The 19,533-nt window shown below is 37.0% G+C and overlaps 1 protein-coding gene across 1 annotated transcript; it reads right to left on the bottom strand.

Moving 5' to 3' along the window:
• Window positions 1-45: 45 nt before the first annotated feature.
• Window positions 46-15,722, bottom strand: scarb2c (scavenger receptor class B, member 2c). The gene is made up of 12 exons (XM_023291941.3): window positions 15,542-15,722; window positions 14,233-14,390; window positions 11,550-11,694; window positions 10,521-10,712; window positions 10,233-10,324; window positions 9,528-9,647; window positions 7,560-7,738; window positions 7,299-7,417; window positions 5,124-5,197; window positions 3,568-3,619; window positions 2,584-2,736; window positions 46-1,471 (listed from the first exon to the last, which is right to left on the bottom strand). The coding sequence occupies exons 1-12, from the start codon at window positions 15,662-15,664 to the stop codon at window positions 1,433-1,435; spliced, it is 1,446 nt and encodes a 481-aa protein (XP_023147709.2). The 5' UTR covers window positions 15,665-15,722; the 3' UTR covers window positions 46-1,432.
• Window positions 15,723-19,533: the final 3,811 nt, after the last annotated feature.

The following is a 19,533-nucleotide window of genomic DNA, read 5'->3' as shown; positions in this document are numbered from 1 at the left end:
CAAATAACTTTGCAATGTGCGATCGAAGAACTACAGACACGCCTGTAGAGAAGAGCACAGCAAGTTTACTGATAAATCATAGCAAGTTTACTGACAAACAGTGAGCTATATGACCTATTCAAAGCATGTAAACAGTGATCACATGCGGGGTATTGATTGTATTGTTGAGTAGTACTAGTGTCAAGGCTGTTATCTTTTACATATAAAACACCAAAAAGTGAACACAAAATGTTTCTTCAGTGACTAGTGGTTACTGACATGGTAAAATATTGCACATTATAGTAATATTCTATTATAATGCCTGACAGAAAATTCATTTTACGTTAGGAACGAATGATCTAAATAGCAATAGCACAGTAAGAAAACACCGGTTTTATCATAAAGCGCTCAATAAAGTCATAAAATGCTGCTTAGAACTGCAGAATTAACCCTCAAAAATTAAGCTAAGTAGTTAAAAAAGGGAAAATACCATTTTCTTCTTTGCTAAATAAACATTGTTAATACAGTGATTTTAGCATAATCAAAAATTACGACAATTTCGTGAGCAAGAATAGGAATTAAGGAAAAGAAATTATTTCAGTGCATCTCACACAATGAAGACATTCGAAACACTTCCCTTTATCCTGCTACTGTTGGAGTAATGCTGCTTGGCTCTTATTCCATATTACACACACCAGCGTAAATAGTGCAGATTACTAGGTTTAACTGAAAACTACAAGCAGAGGACATGGGTTTTGAAATGAAGCTGATCCACAATATCAGTCCGAGAAACTGAGAGAAATGTCCACACTAAAATCCAGAAATAAGATACGACTTAAGAACCTTTTTTTTCTGTAAACAACAGATTTTAGACTTCTGAAATACTATTTATCGCATTAAGAAGGAAACAGTCTGCCAGCAGTCATTTGGCACAGCTGACTTCTGAATCGATACAAAAATGTCAAATGTGGATTTTCTTCTTTTAAAACTAACTCAGAGTCTGACAGTATTCTTTCAAGTGATCCACTAGCTGGAGAAAAATGTGGCAATTTTACAATAAGTTATGGCTCCGGTCAAATAAGAGTCCAGTATTTTCCTTCATCAATTCCTGGAGGTTTGATAGTTCAGAGTTGACCCTCCAAACATATTTGGCAAGGGATTTAAATTACATTTTTTTCAGTTTCAGCTATTATTTAATAGTAAAAGAAAAATATGTTCAATGTAACACCTAATTTTTAAAAAAAATTCTGATTTCAGCATCGTTAAAATCCTTACAAACAACACAAAGACAGTCAGTTTGTTTACTTATAAAACACTGGATTAAAATTGATGAATTCTAGTGAAATGTTGAAACCATTACTTGGGAATTAACAGCAGAAACTTGAAATCAATTGAACTTTTGAGATTAACCTTTGAACATGATAAACCTCATCCTTTGGCCTCCTGTTTGGTGCTATGATGAGAGCAGCGGCTGTCGTTCAGCAGCAGAGCTCTGAAAAGGGAAAGTCACAAAAATTGCCTTAACTTTACCCATTTTTAAAACAAAATGTCTCGATATTGGCATTTAGTATTTGACATATTTCATGTACAATAATACATATTTAATGTTAGCATTGGTCTTTTGACAATATTGGTTATTTTCAGTTCTAACACTATCTCTCTATAAATTGTAATTTCTAATTTCCACTAGAGCTAAAATGATCTGATATTAATTTGTTGGCTAAGAAAAATCTAGTCATTAGCATCATGAAAATTGATTAGAGCTGTTTAAACTTTAAAAGAAATGGCAAATATTCTCAGGATAAGGTTACAAATGTTAAAATTTTGTACTTTTCGGTGTTTTGTTATTGCATTTTATGCAACATGTAGGTCAATATATAATTGAGGGATGTTTGAAGTCCATGGGATTTATCTTGCATACATTTTTATTAAAAGTAAAAAAACTAATGTTTTTATGATCGTCTTTACAAATTCCATAATTATTTATTATAGAAACAATCACTTATTTAAAAAAAAAAAAAAGACTGGATATCACTAAAATGTCAACTAAATAACCGTCCCAATTTAATAACAACCACCTTCTAATTAGCTAAACAATAATAAAATGAACTTATTCAAAAATTGTTTTGATTGTGTTCTTTTTATTAAGTTGAGATAATCAGGACAGATATTTATGTTTTGGCAATATATCAAATTTTATATGGAAAATAACAAATTATATCTGTGTCCCAGAAAAGACTGGCCAGACTCCAAGGCTTTCTGAGTTATTTAATATAAAGTAGTGTGTGAGTCAAGTGTGGATTTATGGCATGTCAACAGGTTTACTACAATATCTTTATAAATAACTTTCAATTTCAATTTTACTCAATTGTACATATAATATTTAGAAGAATCTTTCTGTAAAAATGCCATGTGGTGTTTGGTTATAGGCGGCCATGTTGATTTATAGGCCTGAAAACAGCAAAAACGTCAACTATGATACAAACAGTCCCGCAATGATATATTGACCACAAGCAATCAACTGATTAACATGGAATGAAAAGATTCATAAGTTCCATTTCTGTTCATGTGAACAACTCCTTCATGTCCATCTTTAACACTCACCTCAGGGACCCTCTGCCGACACATCAGGAACATGAAGACTAACCCCAGAATGATGCCCAAACCGATCAGCATGAATGGAACGTTCTCCACGATGTTCTTCTCGAGAACAATCTTCTTTAGCTTCTCAACTGATGCATCGTCAATGACGACGCTCTGAAGACATGGCAAGAAAAAAGATAACATTAAAAAACATTTGAAAACAACTACCAAAGAACACATGACTTTTCATTAGAATAAACAGTGAACTTATTGTTTGTTGGATCCAACTTTATGAAAGCAAATGAGGCCATAAAAATTTTATGAGCAACAAAACTTTACCTGCTTATTTATTAATTTTCAGCTACCACTAAATTAATATCTCTGCAATGAAAACCCTTTACCTTGTTTGAAATTTTCAAAGACTGATTAAAAGTTGTGCAAACTCCAAAATTTCCTATTTAATTTTATGAGGAAAAAATAGAAAGAAAAGAAAACATTTTAATTGAAACATCAGAGCTCTCTTCTGTCAGTTACATGATCAGGAAAAAGGCTAAACCTTGAAGGCTTAAATTAACTAAAAAAAACAACAACTAAAAAACAAGGCAAAAGTTAATTTCCTAAGCTTGATGTGAGCTTGTGGAAAGGCAGTAAATACTCAGAGGTGGTTAGATTTCACTTCATTTCAATTATTACAGCAAGGTGCGTAATGAAAAAAAAGCTAATTTTAACTAAACAACCCAAAATATCACTGTCTGAGCGAAGCAATTCCAAATGCTGAACATTAAATAAAAACGGAAATATGAATATTCTAATGTGGGCCGATTAGTTTAATGACAGAATTCTGCCACGAGACGAGTGTGTGACACAAAGTAATACATTAATGACAGACAGATAGACGCAAGTGTGAACAAGGTCAATACGAATCTTTGCCCTTTGAAAGTGGCATAAATTTGGATTGCTGATTCATGGTCTGTATGTAAAGCAGTGCCGTGTGCCTGAATGTACCTCATTGAGATAAACCACAGGGAAGACCACCGTCCTCACATTTCCCGTTTGACTGAAAGAAAAAAGAAATAGTCATATTGTTTTTCCTGCAAACATAGTCATAAATAAACAGAAAAGACAAATACAGAAAAACAAATATCATCCTTTAAGAACAAAATCTTCCTGGGCTTCAGTGCATAGAGTTAACATTTATTGTTTCTATGTGTTCTAACATGTACAATCAAGACTAAGTATTTTGCACATTTTCTGTTCTTCAAGCTCAATGCTTCAGCACATTTAATCTGAAATAAAATAACAGCTACAACATTAAGTGTCATGTCTCAGCTTTAGAGTATGCTTTTGACACTTGACTGCTAATGTTTCTTGGACAGCTGTGTGGTTTCAAAGCTTGTTCTTGTGTGAAAGGAGCTAAAGCTTGGCTGACAGAGATGAGTTTCCATTTTGAGAAGGATATTTTTGTCAACATGGGGCATAAAGAAGCTGCCTTGTAGGTAAGGAAGACAACAAAAAAGCAGAATTCTATTTATAAAAAAAAAACTAAAGATATGAAAGGTGATTTGTTTGGCGAAATCAACAGAAGTCTCAGGGAAAAACCAGAAAATGATAAATGACCTGGTGGATGGTTTGCATAGTGAATAACACCCCCTTTTCGACCGCATAGGAAGTTAAGAATGCCTAGCAGGATGTAGGTGAACTTCTTTACTTGAGGCTATTTAATGAACATAACCTTCACCAAGTATGCAAATGACTGGTGAGCATCAGAGACAGAGAGGCAAGACTGCAGTTTGCAAAAATATCTAAAAAAAAACCCTCAGTTCTCAATCAAAATTCTACAAAATTCAGCTTCTATGGAAAACAACAGGAAGAGGTAAGTGTGGAGAATAAAAAAAAAGAACCATTAAGGATCCAAAGCAAATCATTTCATCTGTCGTACGTGCTGGTGCTTCTGTCACAACTGGGTTACGTATGGAGCAGAAAATTGGAAGTGGAAAACTGACATTTTTTGATCATTTGAGTACAGAACATTACTGTCTGCTCAGATTCAACCACAAGAGTTAAAACCCGCTGGACGACATTTAACGATCTAAAACATGCGGCCAAAGAGAGCATTTTCAGGCTGATGAATATATACCAGACTGCAAAGGATTTTCAGCAAATATCTCAAAATTCAGATTTTTTTGTTTTCAAGTGTCTCTGTTCAAATAATTTTGAGCTCCTATTCTTAGGGCACTATGTGTTTCAATATTTACATAAACCTACTCATTTAAAGCTGAGACTCTAATGGAATATCTATTATGTTACATCAGATTGTCTGTATTAAAGCGTTTGTGTGCCTGGTCTCCACATTATCTTGCTGTTTTTTCTCTTAGATGGCAGGTAGAGGCGTAACAATTAAGCCAGGACTGTCCAAAAGTCCACTTAAAGTGATGATGATGGCATTATTTGCTTTGATGTTATCTGACTGGCAACCCTTCACAGACATGGCCAGTCATCCTGAGCACTATTTCAGCTGGCAGGGAGGAACAAGAAACTGATGACGGAAATGAGCGGATTACCTGAAGGTGGGAATTTTCTCCACATATACATTAACCTGGAGCCGCTTGGCTGCTTGAAGGACGAATCCTGTGAGCTGAGAAACAGAATGAAACACACAGTTCAGGAGAAACTCACTCCTGCCACTCCTGATATATAAACATTTATGTTTGATTATCATACGATTAAATATTCAGCTCCAGTACCACACATTCTCTAGACCCTTTGTATTATTTTTAAGCTCTTTAAGGTGCCAGTATATTCCAGGATTTTCAGCAGTCGAAGGGCAAAATGATTTAACACCAACCCACTGTGCAAAGTCTTTAGATGTGTAGATTCAGATCCATTACATAATACCATCAGGGAGGCGTTGCATCGCTCCCAAAATCTTTCTGCAGCATGACAGCAGCTTCAAACATACAGCTAGAGTCATAAAAGCTAACTTCAGCTAGCAGAAGAACCCTAGAGATCTAATCTCAGCATCACTGTGTCAGTCTGGGACTATGTGAAGAGGCAGAGGACGCTGAGACAGAACGACAAAAAATTCCTACACTGCCCTTTGTAGGAAGCTAACTGATGACTATTCACAGCATCTGCAGTTTGTCCTCATTCTCCTAGCAGCGCCTTAAACAGTCACAGCCATGTCTGCATGCATCATTATTGTAGGAAAAATAGCTTCACATCCCTGAAAAGTGTTGAAGTTGTACGAGGCATCGCAACCCAGCAAAAAGTTAGGAGATAAGCGACAGGACTTTGATCAGTCCTAATAATCTCAAGCAGCAGCAGAGTGAAGATTACAGTATATTAAAGAGGATAAACTGACAAAACAGTAGCTTGTTTACTGGGATCAAAGACTCCTTTTGAACTTTCGATGCCACTGTCTTACATGCAGCTGAAGATAAAGTGGAGACAGCATGAAATTAAAATGTATGTCAGAGTTCCATGCTGGATTTCCTTCTTTGAGGGCTGCACAGTGGCTTGTTGGTTAGTACTTTCGCCTTGCAGCTAGAACATCCCTGGTTTGCATCCTGGACTTCCTGGGATCTTTCTGCATGGAGTTTGCATGTTCTCCCTGTGCATGCGTGGGTTTTCTCCAGCTTCCTCCCACAATCCAAAAATACGCTGAGATTAATTGGTGACTCTAAATTGTCCGTAGGTGTGAATGAGAGAGTGATTTTTTGTCTCTATATGTGGCCCTGCGACTTATCCAGGTGTCCCCTGCCTTTGCAGTACACTGGCTGGGATAGAGATGAAGTGGTGTATAGGTAATGGATGGATGGATTTCCATCTTTGATATGCATGCATCACAATCCATTTGTCAGCTTGCTAATCTGACAAACTAAAAGATAACACATTCCAAATAATACCACTGCAGTCCTCTACAAATACACTGCAAAAAAAAAAACTAAATGAATAAATCGCTTTCATACAAAGCAAGCACCGCCTGGCTTCAAAAGAAAGACTCTATATTTAGACCTCACCTGATTTATTATTGCACAGTTTGTATTTTTGTGCAGCATTTAAAGCAGAAAAAAAAGTGTTGTATGTCTTTTATCAAAGGTCATGCACTACAAGAGACCTATCAGCTCATCTCTTTACAACTATTAGGAAATCTCCTTTGATTTATGGACTATCAACAATAATTTTCACTACAATTTCAGTAACGTAGCTTTGAGCACAATCTCTTCCAGACTTGAATGTTTCTGAATTTAATTGGCAAATAGGTGATGCAAAATACCCCCAACACAAAACCGAACTGAAACTTAAACTAAGAGGTGTGATGCATCAGAGAGTACGTGTCTGTATTTGTTTCCTCTTTCTACAATATTATGACAGTAGTTTATATCTGCATTGTTTCTCTCCCTCTCTTGAACGGTACACATTGTGCTCCTGAAAGTGTTTTTGCAGACTGTGTCTGTTTATCAAGGTTTTACCGCAAGCTCAACAAAGTTATTACAATATTACTCATGATAAGAGCTATAAAAGCTTATCTTTCGCGACAGCTCCGTACCATGTACCTCTGCTTTAATTTTTAACCACCGCCTCAAAAAAAAGTTGTTTTACTTGATGATCATCGACGAGCACAAAGCCGAGACAGTTCCCCATCTAGTGGGAAAAATTTATACCACAGGTGTTTAAAACAAGGGTATAAATGGGCTCACAACACAAAACTACAGTATGAAAGCTGTAATTCCTACCGGATGGAGATCAATGACCGTCTGGTGCTGCTCTTTCTTGGGCGTCATGCCAAACACGTCCTGAACAAACTTCTCATCTGCCTGGTAGAAGTGTGGTGAAGACATTATGATGGGAGCTCCTAAACACACATAAGATTCACATTATGGAAACAGAGCAGATTCTGAATGAAACAGGTCGAGTAAAGAGCCACGAACATTTGCCCATGTGACACAATGACATATTGTCTTCTTTGTTTCAGCGGTTTTTAGTACATTTCCCACCTTGTTTACATGTGCTGACGTTCAGCACGCCAGATCCCAGGCAATTACCAGCAGGCACACAAAAGCCTGCGTTGGCTGGGTTCACTGTTACATTGGCAAACACCTCGCTGGGGGGACTGAATCGATACCCAGAGATCCCCTTCACCGTCACCTCGTCCTCATACAGAGCATACAGGGACCTTGGAAACAGAGTCACATGCCGGTTAATCTGTGGAGGCCTAAATAATTCTGTAAAGCTCAAAGTGTAACAAAGAGGGAAGGTTTGCATTGGTTTTGTCCATAAGCTCTGTGGTAAGCTGATTTACTGGAAACCGAAGTGGCACAAAACTATTTGCAAGGCTGTGTCAACGTGTTACTGCCTCATAAACCTCAACTGTTAGGCTTTTTAAAGCCTCCGTCAGCAGGTATTTGACCTGTATATGCTGTACTTTCTGATTCTATCTGCAGTCAGAGAGGCAGAATATTTGGTGTTCCAAATACACCTTAAAGTAACAGTGGCCTCATTTCAAGGGGCTAACGTTAAACAGCCATGCAAAGAGCCAGGCTAAATTGGTATCCTTAATCCAATATCTAGATCTGGATAATGCTAAGAAAAAGGCTTAGGAAGACTGAGGGGGGAGCCATTTCACTGGCAAGCACAAGTCAGAGGAAAGATGCCAGAGATGCTATATGAAGAGTCAGTAAGAGGACAGAAAAGTTCATTAAAATTAACTCTAAATAACCTAAAAATGTCAAAATGGGAGGAATTTCATGCTCAGCTATACATAGTAAGCAACTAAATAAAATTAATTACTTTTTTTGGTCATTAAAATAAACAGTGTAGAAAGAAAAAAGAATGAAACAAAGAAAAAGAAAGAAAGAGAAACAAAGAAAGAAACAAAGAAAAAGAAAGAAAAAGAAAGAAAAGAAAGAAAGAAAGACCTCACTGACAGGATAAAGGTTTTTCAGACAAAATTCAACTAACGAAAATCTAACTACATTCAATTTAACCTAATGTCATCTTTTAAATGACTAATTTGTACAGATAACAAAAAATGTGCACAAAACCCATAGAAATACTAGTGTAAAATAAAAAAAACATCTCCATTTTTACTCCTTTAAGACCCTGCAGCCATGAAATATAGGAAAAAACAACAAAAACAAGAATATCATTGCTTAGAGCGTAATCTTGACAAAACTACATAAATACAGTGGTGGAAAAAAGTTTTTGGACACACCACACGTGTGAAATATTGTATTAAGAATCACTTTAAGGTCTTCATGTGTAATTTCTATTAGTACAATCACAGCCAAAATACTAAACAAATCCTAAAAAAGCTATTAAAAACTTCAAATTGATTGATTCCATAAAAATAAGGAATTTTGAGTATTGGGTCATTTTGGTAGAATTTAGTTTTGTTAGTTTTTCTTGTAAACAAACAAAAAATCATTTGTATTGGTTTGTGTCTGTCTAATGCAACCACACCTTTTGAAACACAAAGATTTTTCCACAAATATTTCATGATAATATTTGAGATTGTGTAAAATTTTAAGGGTGCCCAAAAACTTTTTTTTTTCCACCACTGTATGTAGTTTATGTATCACTCCATCATTCCTTCCAGTTAAATCCATCAGACAGACGTAACAAAATCCCAATGGTCCGCAAAAACATCTATAAAAAAATCCTTTATTCCCACTGCAATAACCACCCTGAACAAAATGAAATAAAACACTGAACACTACATATATTGTTTTAATCGGCTGCTGTTTCTGTTTAACATTTCCTTTAGACATCTGTACTTTGTGAGCTTGTGTCTTAACTGTGTTTTGATGCGTTGCGTTTTTTTGTTGGAAACTTGTCAAAGGAGAATTTCTGTCATCGTTTGGGGCAGACAATAAAGTTGATCTATTCTATTCTATATATAAAATACTTGGGTGCTTACCAAGACACATTAGACCATCTATAAAACCTCTCTCTCCAGAACTCACCTGCACAGGTCAGAAGAGAACATGTAGAGCGTCTCATTCTTGGTGAGGACTGGATGGAAAGACGCTCCGTTGGTTCCATTAATCATATTGCACTCATCAGATGTCCACCAATTCAAGGATCTGCAGGCAAATTCAAATAATTTAATACTGCATCATGCATCTTAGTTACGATGCATGATGCAAAACAGAACGGAAGACTGGAAATTTTTGTAGGTCAAAACAAGCTTTGGCAAGTGTATTCCCCCTCTCATGAAAGGCTTAAAGACACCAGAAGAGAATGCAGAGATAGAAGAACGTCTGTAAATCCAAAAAAAAGAGGATTAACACTGGTTTGGCTTTTAAATGTAGATAGTTCTGAGTACAGACACAGCTCCTCTGAGTGGCTGTGTCTTTCTTTAGCATAAATTAAATTAGTGAGTTAGTTGTTCTAACTAATTAATGAATCTAATTCATTATTATTTAATGAGTCATCACATAAACTGCCAAAGGATCAGTGTCATATCAAGTGTGATCTAACAGTGGAAAGTCACACTGAGCTCCTGAACGTTATCAAACGGATGAAACTAACCTTTCATGTTCCTGTGTGACACTGATACAATCACTTTTTACGCATTCATTTAAACTGCTTATGATCAGTAATTCTCTTTGATTGAATACACAAAGTGACAGATGAGTGTCATTTTGGGTGTGAGAAGAGACCAATACCTTTCACCGTTCCATGTGTCCACTCTAGCAAAGTCTTTGTAGTTCTGCTGGCCGGTGAAGAACACATATTCTCCATCATTTGAAGCATTGGTCTGTGAGAAAAAACAAAGAATCGCATCAATAAACAGCTCTCACTGTTAGAAATAAAATTAAAAAACAAATCCATCCTGGTGGAGTCCTTGCGATTAATCTAAAACTTTGAATTTTGTGTGATTTTAGTTACTATGCATGCAGTTAAGAGTTATCCTTTCTACCATTTATGAATATGAACATGTGCTTTAGTGAGACCTTATAGAAGAGTCCAAAAACATCGTCCAGGTCAGGGCTTAGAAGTTTGAGGGCTTTAAGAAGGCCGTCTTCATATCCCCACAGCAGCTCTCCCACTGTGCGGGTGGTGAACAGGCCCTCCCCCTGGGATTTCATGTAGGCGGAGATCAGGTTGGCTGCTATAGAGTTGTCCTTGAATCTCTCCATCACCGTCTACCAGGAGAAAAAAAAGAGAAGAGATGCTATTAAAATCAATCTACTGTGTAAGGCAATAAATTACATAAGTTCTGTAAAAAGGCCAGGTAACAGAACAAATCATTTACTTAAATAGCATATAAAAAACCTGTAGTGACGTTCACATGACAGCAACACATTACAGCAGGACATACTGTCACACAATATGCAGCAGTAAAAAGGACATATTTCATATTCCAGTGGTACAATACATACAATAAAATTAAAAATATTGATACTAGATACAGAATAACGTGAGTAAATGCTAAATGGCTGATCAATAATGAGATTGCCATAATTTATCATGATTATTTTGCGATTTTAGGGGCAAAATGTTAAAATAAACACATCCATGTTGTGTTACATTGCTGCAAATGTGCAAATCTTTACATCAAAATAAAACTTTTTTCCACCTGATTTCTCTACGTCTCCTGGAGGCTTGAAAACAATTCTAATGTCAGATTTACCCAAGTTATTTTCATCTAAACTGACTGTTTCCTATAAGCAGAGGACACATTTTAAACACCAGTCGATCATCTGGGGAAGCCAAAATCATGACTGTGATTGACATTGAATGACTTCTGCAGTGCACTGCTTCCCAAAATGGCAACAATGCTAAGTTTACAAAAAAAACCCTGATGATTCACTGATCCTTTCTTACCTTTAAATTAAATATACACAGAACACAGAAACACCACTTCTTCATTTGTATGTTGATGAACATCAAAATGAAATTAATGCTTGAAAATAATGTTACTGTGACTCAATAGTTTACTATCAAACAGCACTTGTACTTTGTGGATTTCTTTCACTCACCATGGCAGGGATGTTAACCGTCCTGATGATGTCACTCTCTGGACCTCGGGACATGTTACGCTGGAATACGTAGGTTTTAGTGTTGACAGCTGTGACTCTGGTGCCGTTATCATGGAAGACCACTTGCTCCATAGGCCGGTGTTCTCTGAGTAGAAAAACAATTTTAGGTGATATTTAGTCAAATATAGGGTAGTTCAGGATGATGTTACGTCTCAAATTTTCTACAAAACAGTGTCAATCTCTCTCATTTGTATGTACAATAGCACAAACTATCCTGTATTATGAAACAATACTTGAAATTTGGATGCTCTACCTTGATGCACAGTCCTTTAACTGGCCAGTGATATCACATTTAGTGTACATGCATACAGTATCTCCACTTCAGACTGCAAAGGTTTCCTTTTCTGGTATTTTTCCTTTCTTTTTATTACTCCACCAAGAAACACAGCGAAGTTATGTGACAATCGGCATATGTTTGTTTATCTGTGTGAAACATTTCTCAAAAACGGACAAACAGATTTGGATGAAATTTTCAGGGAAGGTCAGAAATGACACAAGGACCAACTGATTAGATTTTGGCAGTGATGTGGCTTATAGTCTGGATTCATGGATTTGTTAGATTTCTGTATCACTGCAATGATACGGCACTGTATCTATGGCAACAAGTGAACGCTATGTCAGCTGAGTCCTGACGATCACATGATCATGATCCTACTAAAAATTAGGGCTGCAACTATCGATTAATCGATGAATCATCTAAGCATGCTACAGTATCAAAAGCGGAAGTGAGCGCGCTATGCAACAGAAATAACTGTCCAGGCAGAGCGCGGAACACGGATGGACATGCGCGCTGTATCGTGCATATGTTATATAGGCATATATAATGTATGCATGATACAGCGTGGACATCTGCGTTTACGATAGAGCGAACGATACAGAGCTGATGTCCATCTGTGTTCAGCACTCCGACTGGACAGTTATTTCTGTTGCTCACTTCCACTTTTGATGCCGTAACGTGCTTAGATGATTCATCGATAGTTGCAGCCCTACTAAAAATCCACCAGGACGTATCAGAAATGATACAAGGAACAACTGATTAAATTGTGGTTCCGAGTCCCATCGATTCCCGCCGCCTGCTACATATTTACTACGGCTAGCCTGAATAGCAGTTTCAGGGCTTCGGATATTTGGTCCCGATTAATGACGAATATCCGAACATTCAGTTCGGCTTCTAACGTCGGACGGGGTGGAGGGAGCGCAAGCCGAATATGGGGGGTGCGCTGAGCACACACACCTGTGCTCAGCGCAAGGTCATTGTGTTTGTGGGTACATCTACATTAAATGGACATATTCTATGTTGTCGTGATTTCTGATCATCAATAAATAATTTTTAAAAATGCTGCATTTCTACAAAAATATGCTGCATTTCTAACAATGCCGTATGGGGGAATGAACAGCCTTGGCGGAGTGCTAGGCTCTCTGAGTGCTTTTCTTCTTAATTCTCAATTTCATGTCACGCCTAAAAACCTGTATCTTTGAAGTTAGCGATCGCTTCTGTGATACAAACACTGACGGCCAGAAAAATCCCACTAATAAAGTGTCTCTCAGCTCTTTCACAAGACCAGTCATCAGGTCCTTGTCACTTGAAACACACAAATGTGAACATTTAGGTGCTATTTCTTAACAACTCCACATGACTTTTGTCCAACTTCTCTAGTTTTGCTGACTCAGTGATCCAGAGTTCAACATTTGATGACACTTTGCTTCAGCTTGCAGTATTCCGGTAAAGTATTTCATTTGGTACAAAAAAGATAAAAGGATCATCCACTGTGAGCAAATATATCTACCAAAGCAGGGTTTACAGGAGGACACAAACTTCAGTATAAACAGGTAGATGAATCATAGGATCATTGCAAGGCACAAATATGCTGACTGAATACAATAAAAAGTTTTTTTGGCAAAAAAAGGGAAGAAAAATGCAAATATCTCAGTGATGCAACTCTTACTTCCCAAACTATTGTGCCTGTGGTGGTGAGAGTGGAGAAAAAAGAATCTTCCTTTAGCTGGACAAAGGATCGCACTAATGTTTATCTGTGTGCATCTGTCTCCGCAAACCATTACTGTCTCTTCTGAGAAAACCATAATTGAGTTAGGACAGAGACACGTGGTGTGGGTGAAAGCCAGGACACAAGAAAAATAAATAAATGCACAAGTAAGTGTTTTAGACTGCTGTGGAGTCTGAATATGGTAGCTTTGCTGACTTAATGCACCGTACTGAATCTGCTTTTATAAGTTAAAAGTGGTTATTTTGCTGCTCTAATTATTTATCATTCTCAATATACAATAGAAACATCTGAGTTAAACCTCTTGTATTCTGTTTAATGGGACCATTTTGCCTCATTCAACGTCTTGTTTTCTTGTATCCAATGCAAAGCCTCTAAGAAGACTGTTCATTTATTTATTCCCTCCTTTACTTTGTGTTTTAGCAAATCTAACACTCAGCTTTTTGGCACTTTTGTTACTTTGTCAGATACCTTAACATTAGTATGTGCAACTGCACTATTTCTGGCTTTGAAAGTTTAAAAAAAGCTTTGTACTCACTGCAAATAGAGGATCTTTATTTTGTAGATGTATGATTTGCACAGTATGGGACATGAACAGGCAAAACAAAATCCTTCCTCACCTGTATGTATACGGTCCGATCTCCACCACAGCTGGCCTGTCCCCATCCAACACCTCCAGAGGATTTGTCAGATTGAAGAAGTAAAACTGCATGTAGATAGGTGCCGGTGGATTTTCCCAGGCCTCAAACGCCTCCGTGCCATTTTTTAAAACTACTTCCTATGGGGGACAAAGGGCAGTGGGTTAAAAATGTATGACTTCAGAGTGGTAATCTGCTGATGATAAGCTTTCTGAGGTCACATGACTGGCGGCGCCGCTGCACATGTCGGCTGCAAGTGGTGAAATCACCAAAAACGCAAAGCAATACAGGAACGATATCCCAAAGTAGAAGCTAAAATATTGTGAAATAAACTGTCAGTAATCATGTTAAGCTAAACTTGAATGTTTCTGGTAGTGATAGAAAAGCTTGCAACATGCAGATTTCACCAGATGTTTAATTTCAAAGTTAACTGACACAAAAAAAAGCACCAACAGCTAAATAATATAGTTGCAGGTGTGTGCCAAAGAGGGATATTTTGCCAAAAACAAATTGCCAGAGCAGTTATCACCTCATCAGTGCCAAAAGTTATAACCAATCCAGTTGTTTTTATCGCTTGCCCTAGTTTAACTCATAAATGCAGATTTCCACTTGCCATAACTGTGACTAAAATATTAATAATGCATGATTTCATTTCATGAGAGTTGTGTCTTACAGATTATAGCCAACAGGATAATTGCAGAAGAGACCATTCCTCTGTTTCAATATTTAGATATGGCTAATTTCCAAACACAAACGAAGATATTTGGCAAACACACACAGCCTTAACATCATAAACTCAACTACAGCAGTGCCTATAATCATAAAAGTGACGCCTGATTACACTATAAACCACAAATATTTCTTTGCTCACACGATAGGTTTCACAGAGACAAACGTTTGCTATCACCCCAGATATAAAGCTCTGTGTATTCCCACGTTTGTCGACTGTTTGACACAGATAAAAGCAGACATGGACGTTTACAAAGTGGACAATAATCAGCTTTTAACGCAGTTTTCCTTGATAAAACTGGCTAAATACATGTAGCATTACAAGTAGTCGCCACAACAGGAACAGACACTACATTCCTCGTCTATTTTTAACACATTCAGAGTTATAAGTGAGCCAATAGCCAATAGTTTTCATAAGGAAATTTAGCGGCGAAACACCAAACAAATCTGTGCTGTTTTGCCAAGTCAAGCTAGCTTTAGCATTAGCTTCCACCCACCCAAAATGTCTCGCATTAGCTCATCTACCGTTGACGCTGTTACAAAACACAAATAAGATGCTTACCGCTTCAACCGCTGAGTGTAGGGCATGCGGAAACACGTTGGATAAAACCAACGAAATGCCGAATATCAACAATAACAGAGAGAAAACCCCGGTGGTATAAACGCAGCAGGTTTTCAGCAGCATGATGAGACGTTCCAACTGCAGACTCCACTGACACTGACTGGGCTGTTTTTATTTTGGTGACCCAGGAGAAACTGGCTCAGTGGAGCAAAGACTCACATCCGGAGCGAAATAGTGATCAAAACCACCTCCGCTTTCTCAGACTGTGGATGGTTTCCGAAAGCATTCAGCCGTGACCAATTACTCTACGGTGGTAAATTACAAGTACTCGTTTAATTCAAGCTGTAAGAAATGTAAAAGTGTTCAAGGTGGTAGAAGAAATGAGCGTTTTTCTTCCACATTAGTTGTTTGCTAAAGCTAGCATGCAAGGCGAGTAACTATCTTGCAGATAAACGCTCTTTGATTCTGTCACGTTAACCATCGTGTCGTTCTGCAGGTCAAATTGACCCGTTTTAAAGATTGAAAATGTGTGAAAAATATATTTTCACAGTGAAACTTCTGATGTCCACATTTTCGGGAAATCTTTGAAAATTTTTTGGTTAAAAAAAAGAAATGTTAAAAATGTTTCTTAAGAACATTCACAAAAAAAAGTTTTTTGTGAACGTTCTTAAGAGAATATAAGTTTTACTGATAGATAGATGTATATGTAATACCTTTAGATATTTTTAGAACTTTTTGGAAGATTTTTACTCATTTTTTGAAAATATTATTAGAATTTTCTTGCCAAATTTGGGGGATTTGAAAAAAAAAAAAAAAAAACTTTTAAGGGAAACTTTTAAGGGACTATTGGAAATTTCTCCCTGAAGGTTTTGCAAATTTTCAGAAATTTTGGGAATTTTTTTGCAGAATTTTTGTATTTTTCAGACAAGGAAACAATATTTCATGGTGCCCGTAAATGAAGACAACAGGAGGGTTAAAATAACATAGGCTGGAGTCTATCCCAGCTGACTCGGGCGAAGGCAGGGGACACCCTAGACAGGTCGCCAGTCTGTCGCAGGGCTACATATATAGACAAACAAACACTCACACATTCACACCTACGGGCAATTTAGAGTAATCAATTAACCTCAGCATGTTTTTGGACTGTGGGAGGAAGCCGGAGTACCCGGAGAAAACCCACGCATGCACAGGGAGAACATGCAAACTCCATGCAGAAAGATCCCGGGAAAGCCGGGACGCGAACCAGGGATCTTCTCGCTGCAAGGCGAAAGTGCTAACCACCACGCCACTGTGCAGCCCGGTTACAGAGAATTTGCCACAATAATCTTATTCCTCTACTGGAAAGGAGTTTCATTCAACAGCTATTGTTGTGTGTTATAATGTGCTATATAAATAACACTGGCTTAATTTGACTGTTAAGGTTGTGCTGCTTTTTTATACTTATTTATTTTTATTAATATTGCCTTATAGGTATCCTGCTTTTGTGTTGTCAGTCAAAGAATATTGTTCTTGAAAGTGCTATATAAATAAATTATTATATTATTAGGTTACAACATTATTGTTATCTCATTTAGTGACCAAATAATGTATTTTTGTGTTACCCATTATTCAAGCCAGTTTACTGTTCAAAGCATTCTTACATGACGTGTGCAGACAGGAGATCAACACACTAAAACATGTCACAAATTCTATCATATATCCAAGTAACCTGCATGTTTTTGTGGTTTGTGTGTTTTATTATTTACTATTTGTTATGAATTGCATTATTCTATCTACACAGCAACGTTACTAAACAGCTTCTCCACTGGATGTCACTGTCTGCACATTTAACAAAACACCGCTGCTCACATTCTTTGATGCCCATAAACTGGAGTCAGAGTACTTGTTGAGTCAAAATTTCATACAAAAGAAGCCACACCTTGGCTAAGCAGACTAACCTATGAGCAACCATCTGTGTCACTCACTCATTTTGCTTTCACAGATTGTTTACGCAGAAATTTAAAAGATACAGCTCATATTTCTCGAGTAAATATTTAGAAATCTGCCAGGATGTTTGGAACAGACCACCACAGACTGTATATAAATTATGAAAATGGTTGATTTCAGAAGTAATTTGGGCACAGTGGTTTTGGTGTGACACAGAGAGAGTGACTATGATACATTATCTCACCTTACCAACTGGTATCAGCATTACAGTGCTGCAGCTCAGACAGGTTCCTACCTGCCTTAATAATGTTACTGTTGCGAAACAGGCCCATAACATTAACATGACTTGTTTGACAAGCGGGAGTTTTACAACTTAAGAGATGATACACATGAAGACCAGGTGATACATTATGGGGAGCAGCTTCAACAAACACTCAGTGAATGTTTTCTGTGGATCTGGAGTCAAGTCTGAAATGCATTGTGGGAAATGTAGGATTCAGATTTTTGGAGCTTGACCAAATATAAAAGGCTATCTCAACCATTACTGCCCTGATTTGCCCTTCAAAGTGCTGCTGGACAGGCCCTTTAGGTAAATATACAGTGGCCTCTCACTTTATTAGATACACCTTCAACCTAATGTAACCCAGCACAACAGCTATACTTTACATTCTAACTGCACAAAGTTGTCAAAGGGCATCTTTTAAAACTTTTTGCAGAGGTGAAAGAACTACTCAGATATTGTACTTAATACTCTATTATCTCTGAAAGCCTTGTATTTAAATGTCTTAGTAGCAAAAATCATGCATTTAAGTTTTACTTAAGTAAAACTAGAAAAGTAGTAGCATCGAAATACCCTTAAAGTACCAAAAGTAAAAGTATCAATTCCTTTATGTAGAAAGTCACATTTCAGAATAATGAAAGTTACTGAATTACATTTTTTGATTAATTTATATGTTCATCACATTGTTGTTGTAAACATGATTCAGCTACTTCATATAGCTTATGTGTCAGTATAACTGTGAATTTCCTTGGAGGTATCAAATACAGTTTTATCTTAATCTATAAAATCATATAAGTTGTTGATTTTTACATTGTAGTGCAGTAAAAAGTACAAATTTTCATCTGAAATAATGTGTTTAGGTGTAAAGTAGCAAAAAATGGAAAGCACTACACAAGTTAAGCACAACTAACTCAAACTGTACCAAGTCCATTACTTAAGTAAGTGTACTTAGCTACTTCCCTCCACTGATCTGCTGAGAAGTGTTACTGGGGTTCTAAATGGAGTTGTTGTACTAGACTGCATTATGAAATGTTTTTTGTAAATGTGTTGGGTAACCTGGGGTTCAATAACACCTCAGCAGTGTCATGGGCTGATTAAACTGTGCCATGCCAGACTGACACAGGAGTTTATGGTAAAGGAGCCCCAACCAAGTATTGAGTGTATAAATAAACATACCTTTGTAAATTAATTTTTTGAGTGATCGTAGGAAATATTTGAAAATTTTGAGATACTGTTTTCATAAGCTTTAAGCCATGATCATCAAAATGGGAAAAAAGGGGGCTTTTTTCACAATATTATAATTTTTTGAGCTGCGCCTGTATTCTACTTTATGGTGTTGTAAGCGAGGTTCTATGGGAAATGGTTTGTGTCTTATGATTTGTGTCTGCAAAATCTTCATAAATGCACACATTTTAAAGTGTAAATCCTTCAGATCGGGCTGCCAACAATCATTGCAGAGACTTGAATTGCTTACATGGTGCTCTCAGTTGAAATACAAGCAGAGGACCCTGGAAATAATAATAATAAAGTTAGTAAGTAGTCTAATTTTGGCTGGAATGCTCCAAAGGATGTTTTGGGGTCTAATCACCAGCAAGGTCATTTCAGGCACGAAAAAACTGGAAACTGTTGGAGGAGGTTAGGCTGCAAAAGTACAGTCTCCAGACATCCTCTAGGGGTTTGTGGTGATTTATAACATTCTTGCAGAAAACAATACAAAACCTATCTGACCTGACTGCATTGTTTTCTCCAAATCTTGGAAACAGGTTTAAATCAAAATATATGAAAG

Source organism: Amphiprion ocellaris, chromosome 17 (genome assembly GCF_022539595.1).
Source record: "Amphiprion ocellaris isolate individual 3 ecotype Okinawa chromosome 17, ASM2253959v1, whole genome shotgun sequence".
Taxonomy (NCBI): Eukaryota; Metazoa; Chordata; class Actinopteri; family Pomacentridae; genus Amphiprion; species Amphiprion ocellaris.
The sequence above is the reverse complement of the archived record's forward strand: the minus strand, read 5'-3'. Positions and strand labels throughout refer to the sequence as shown.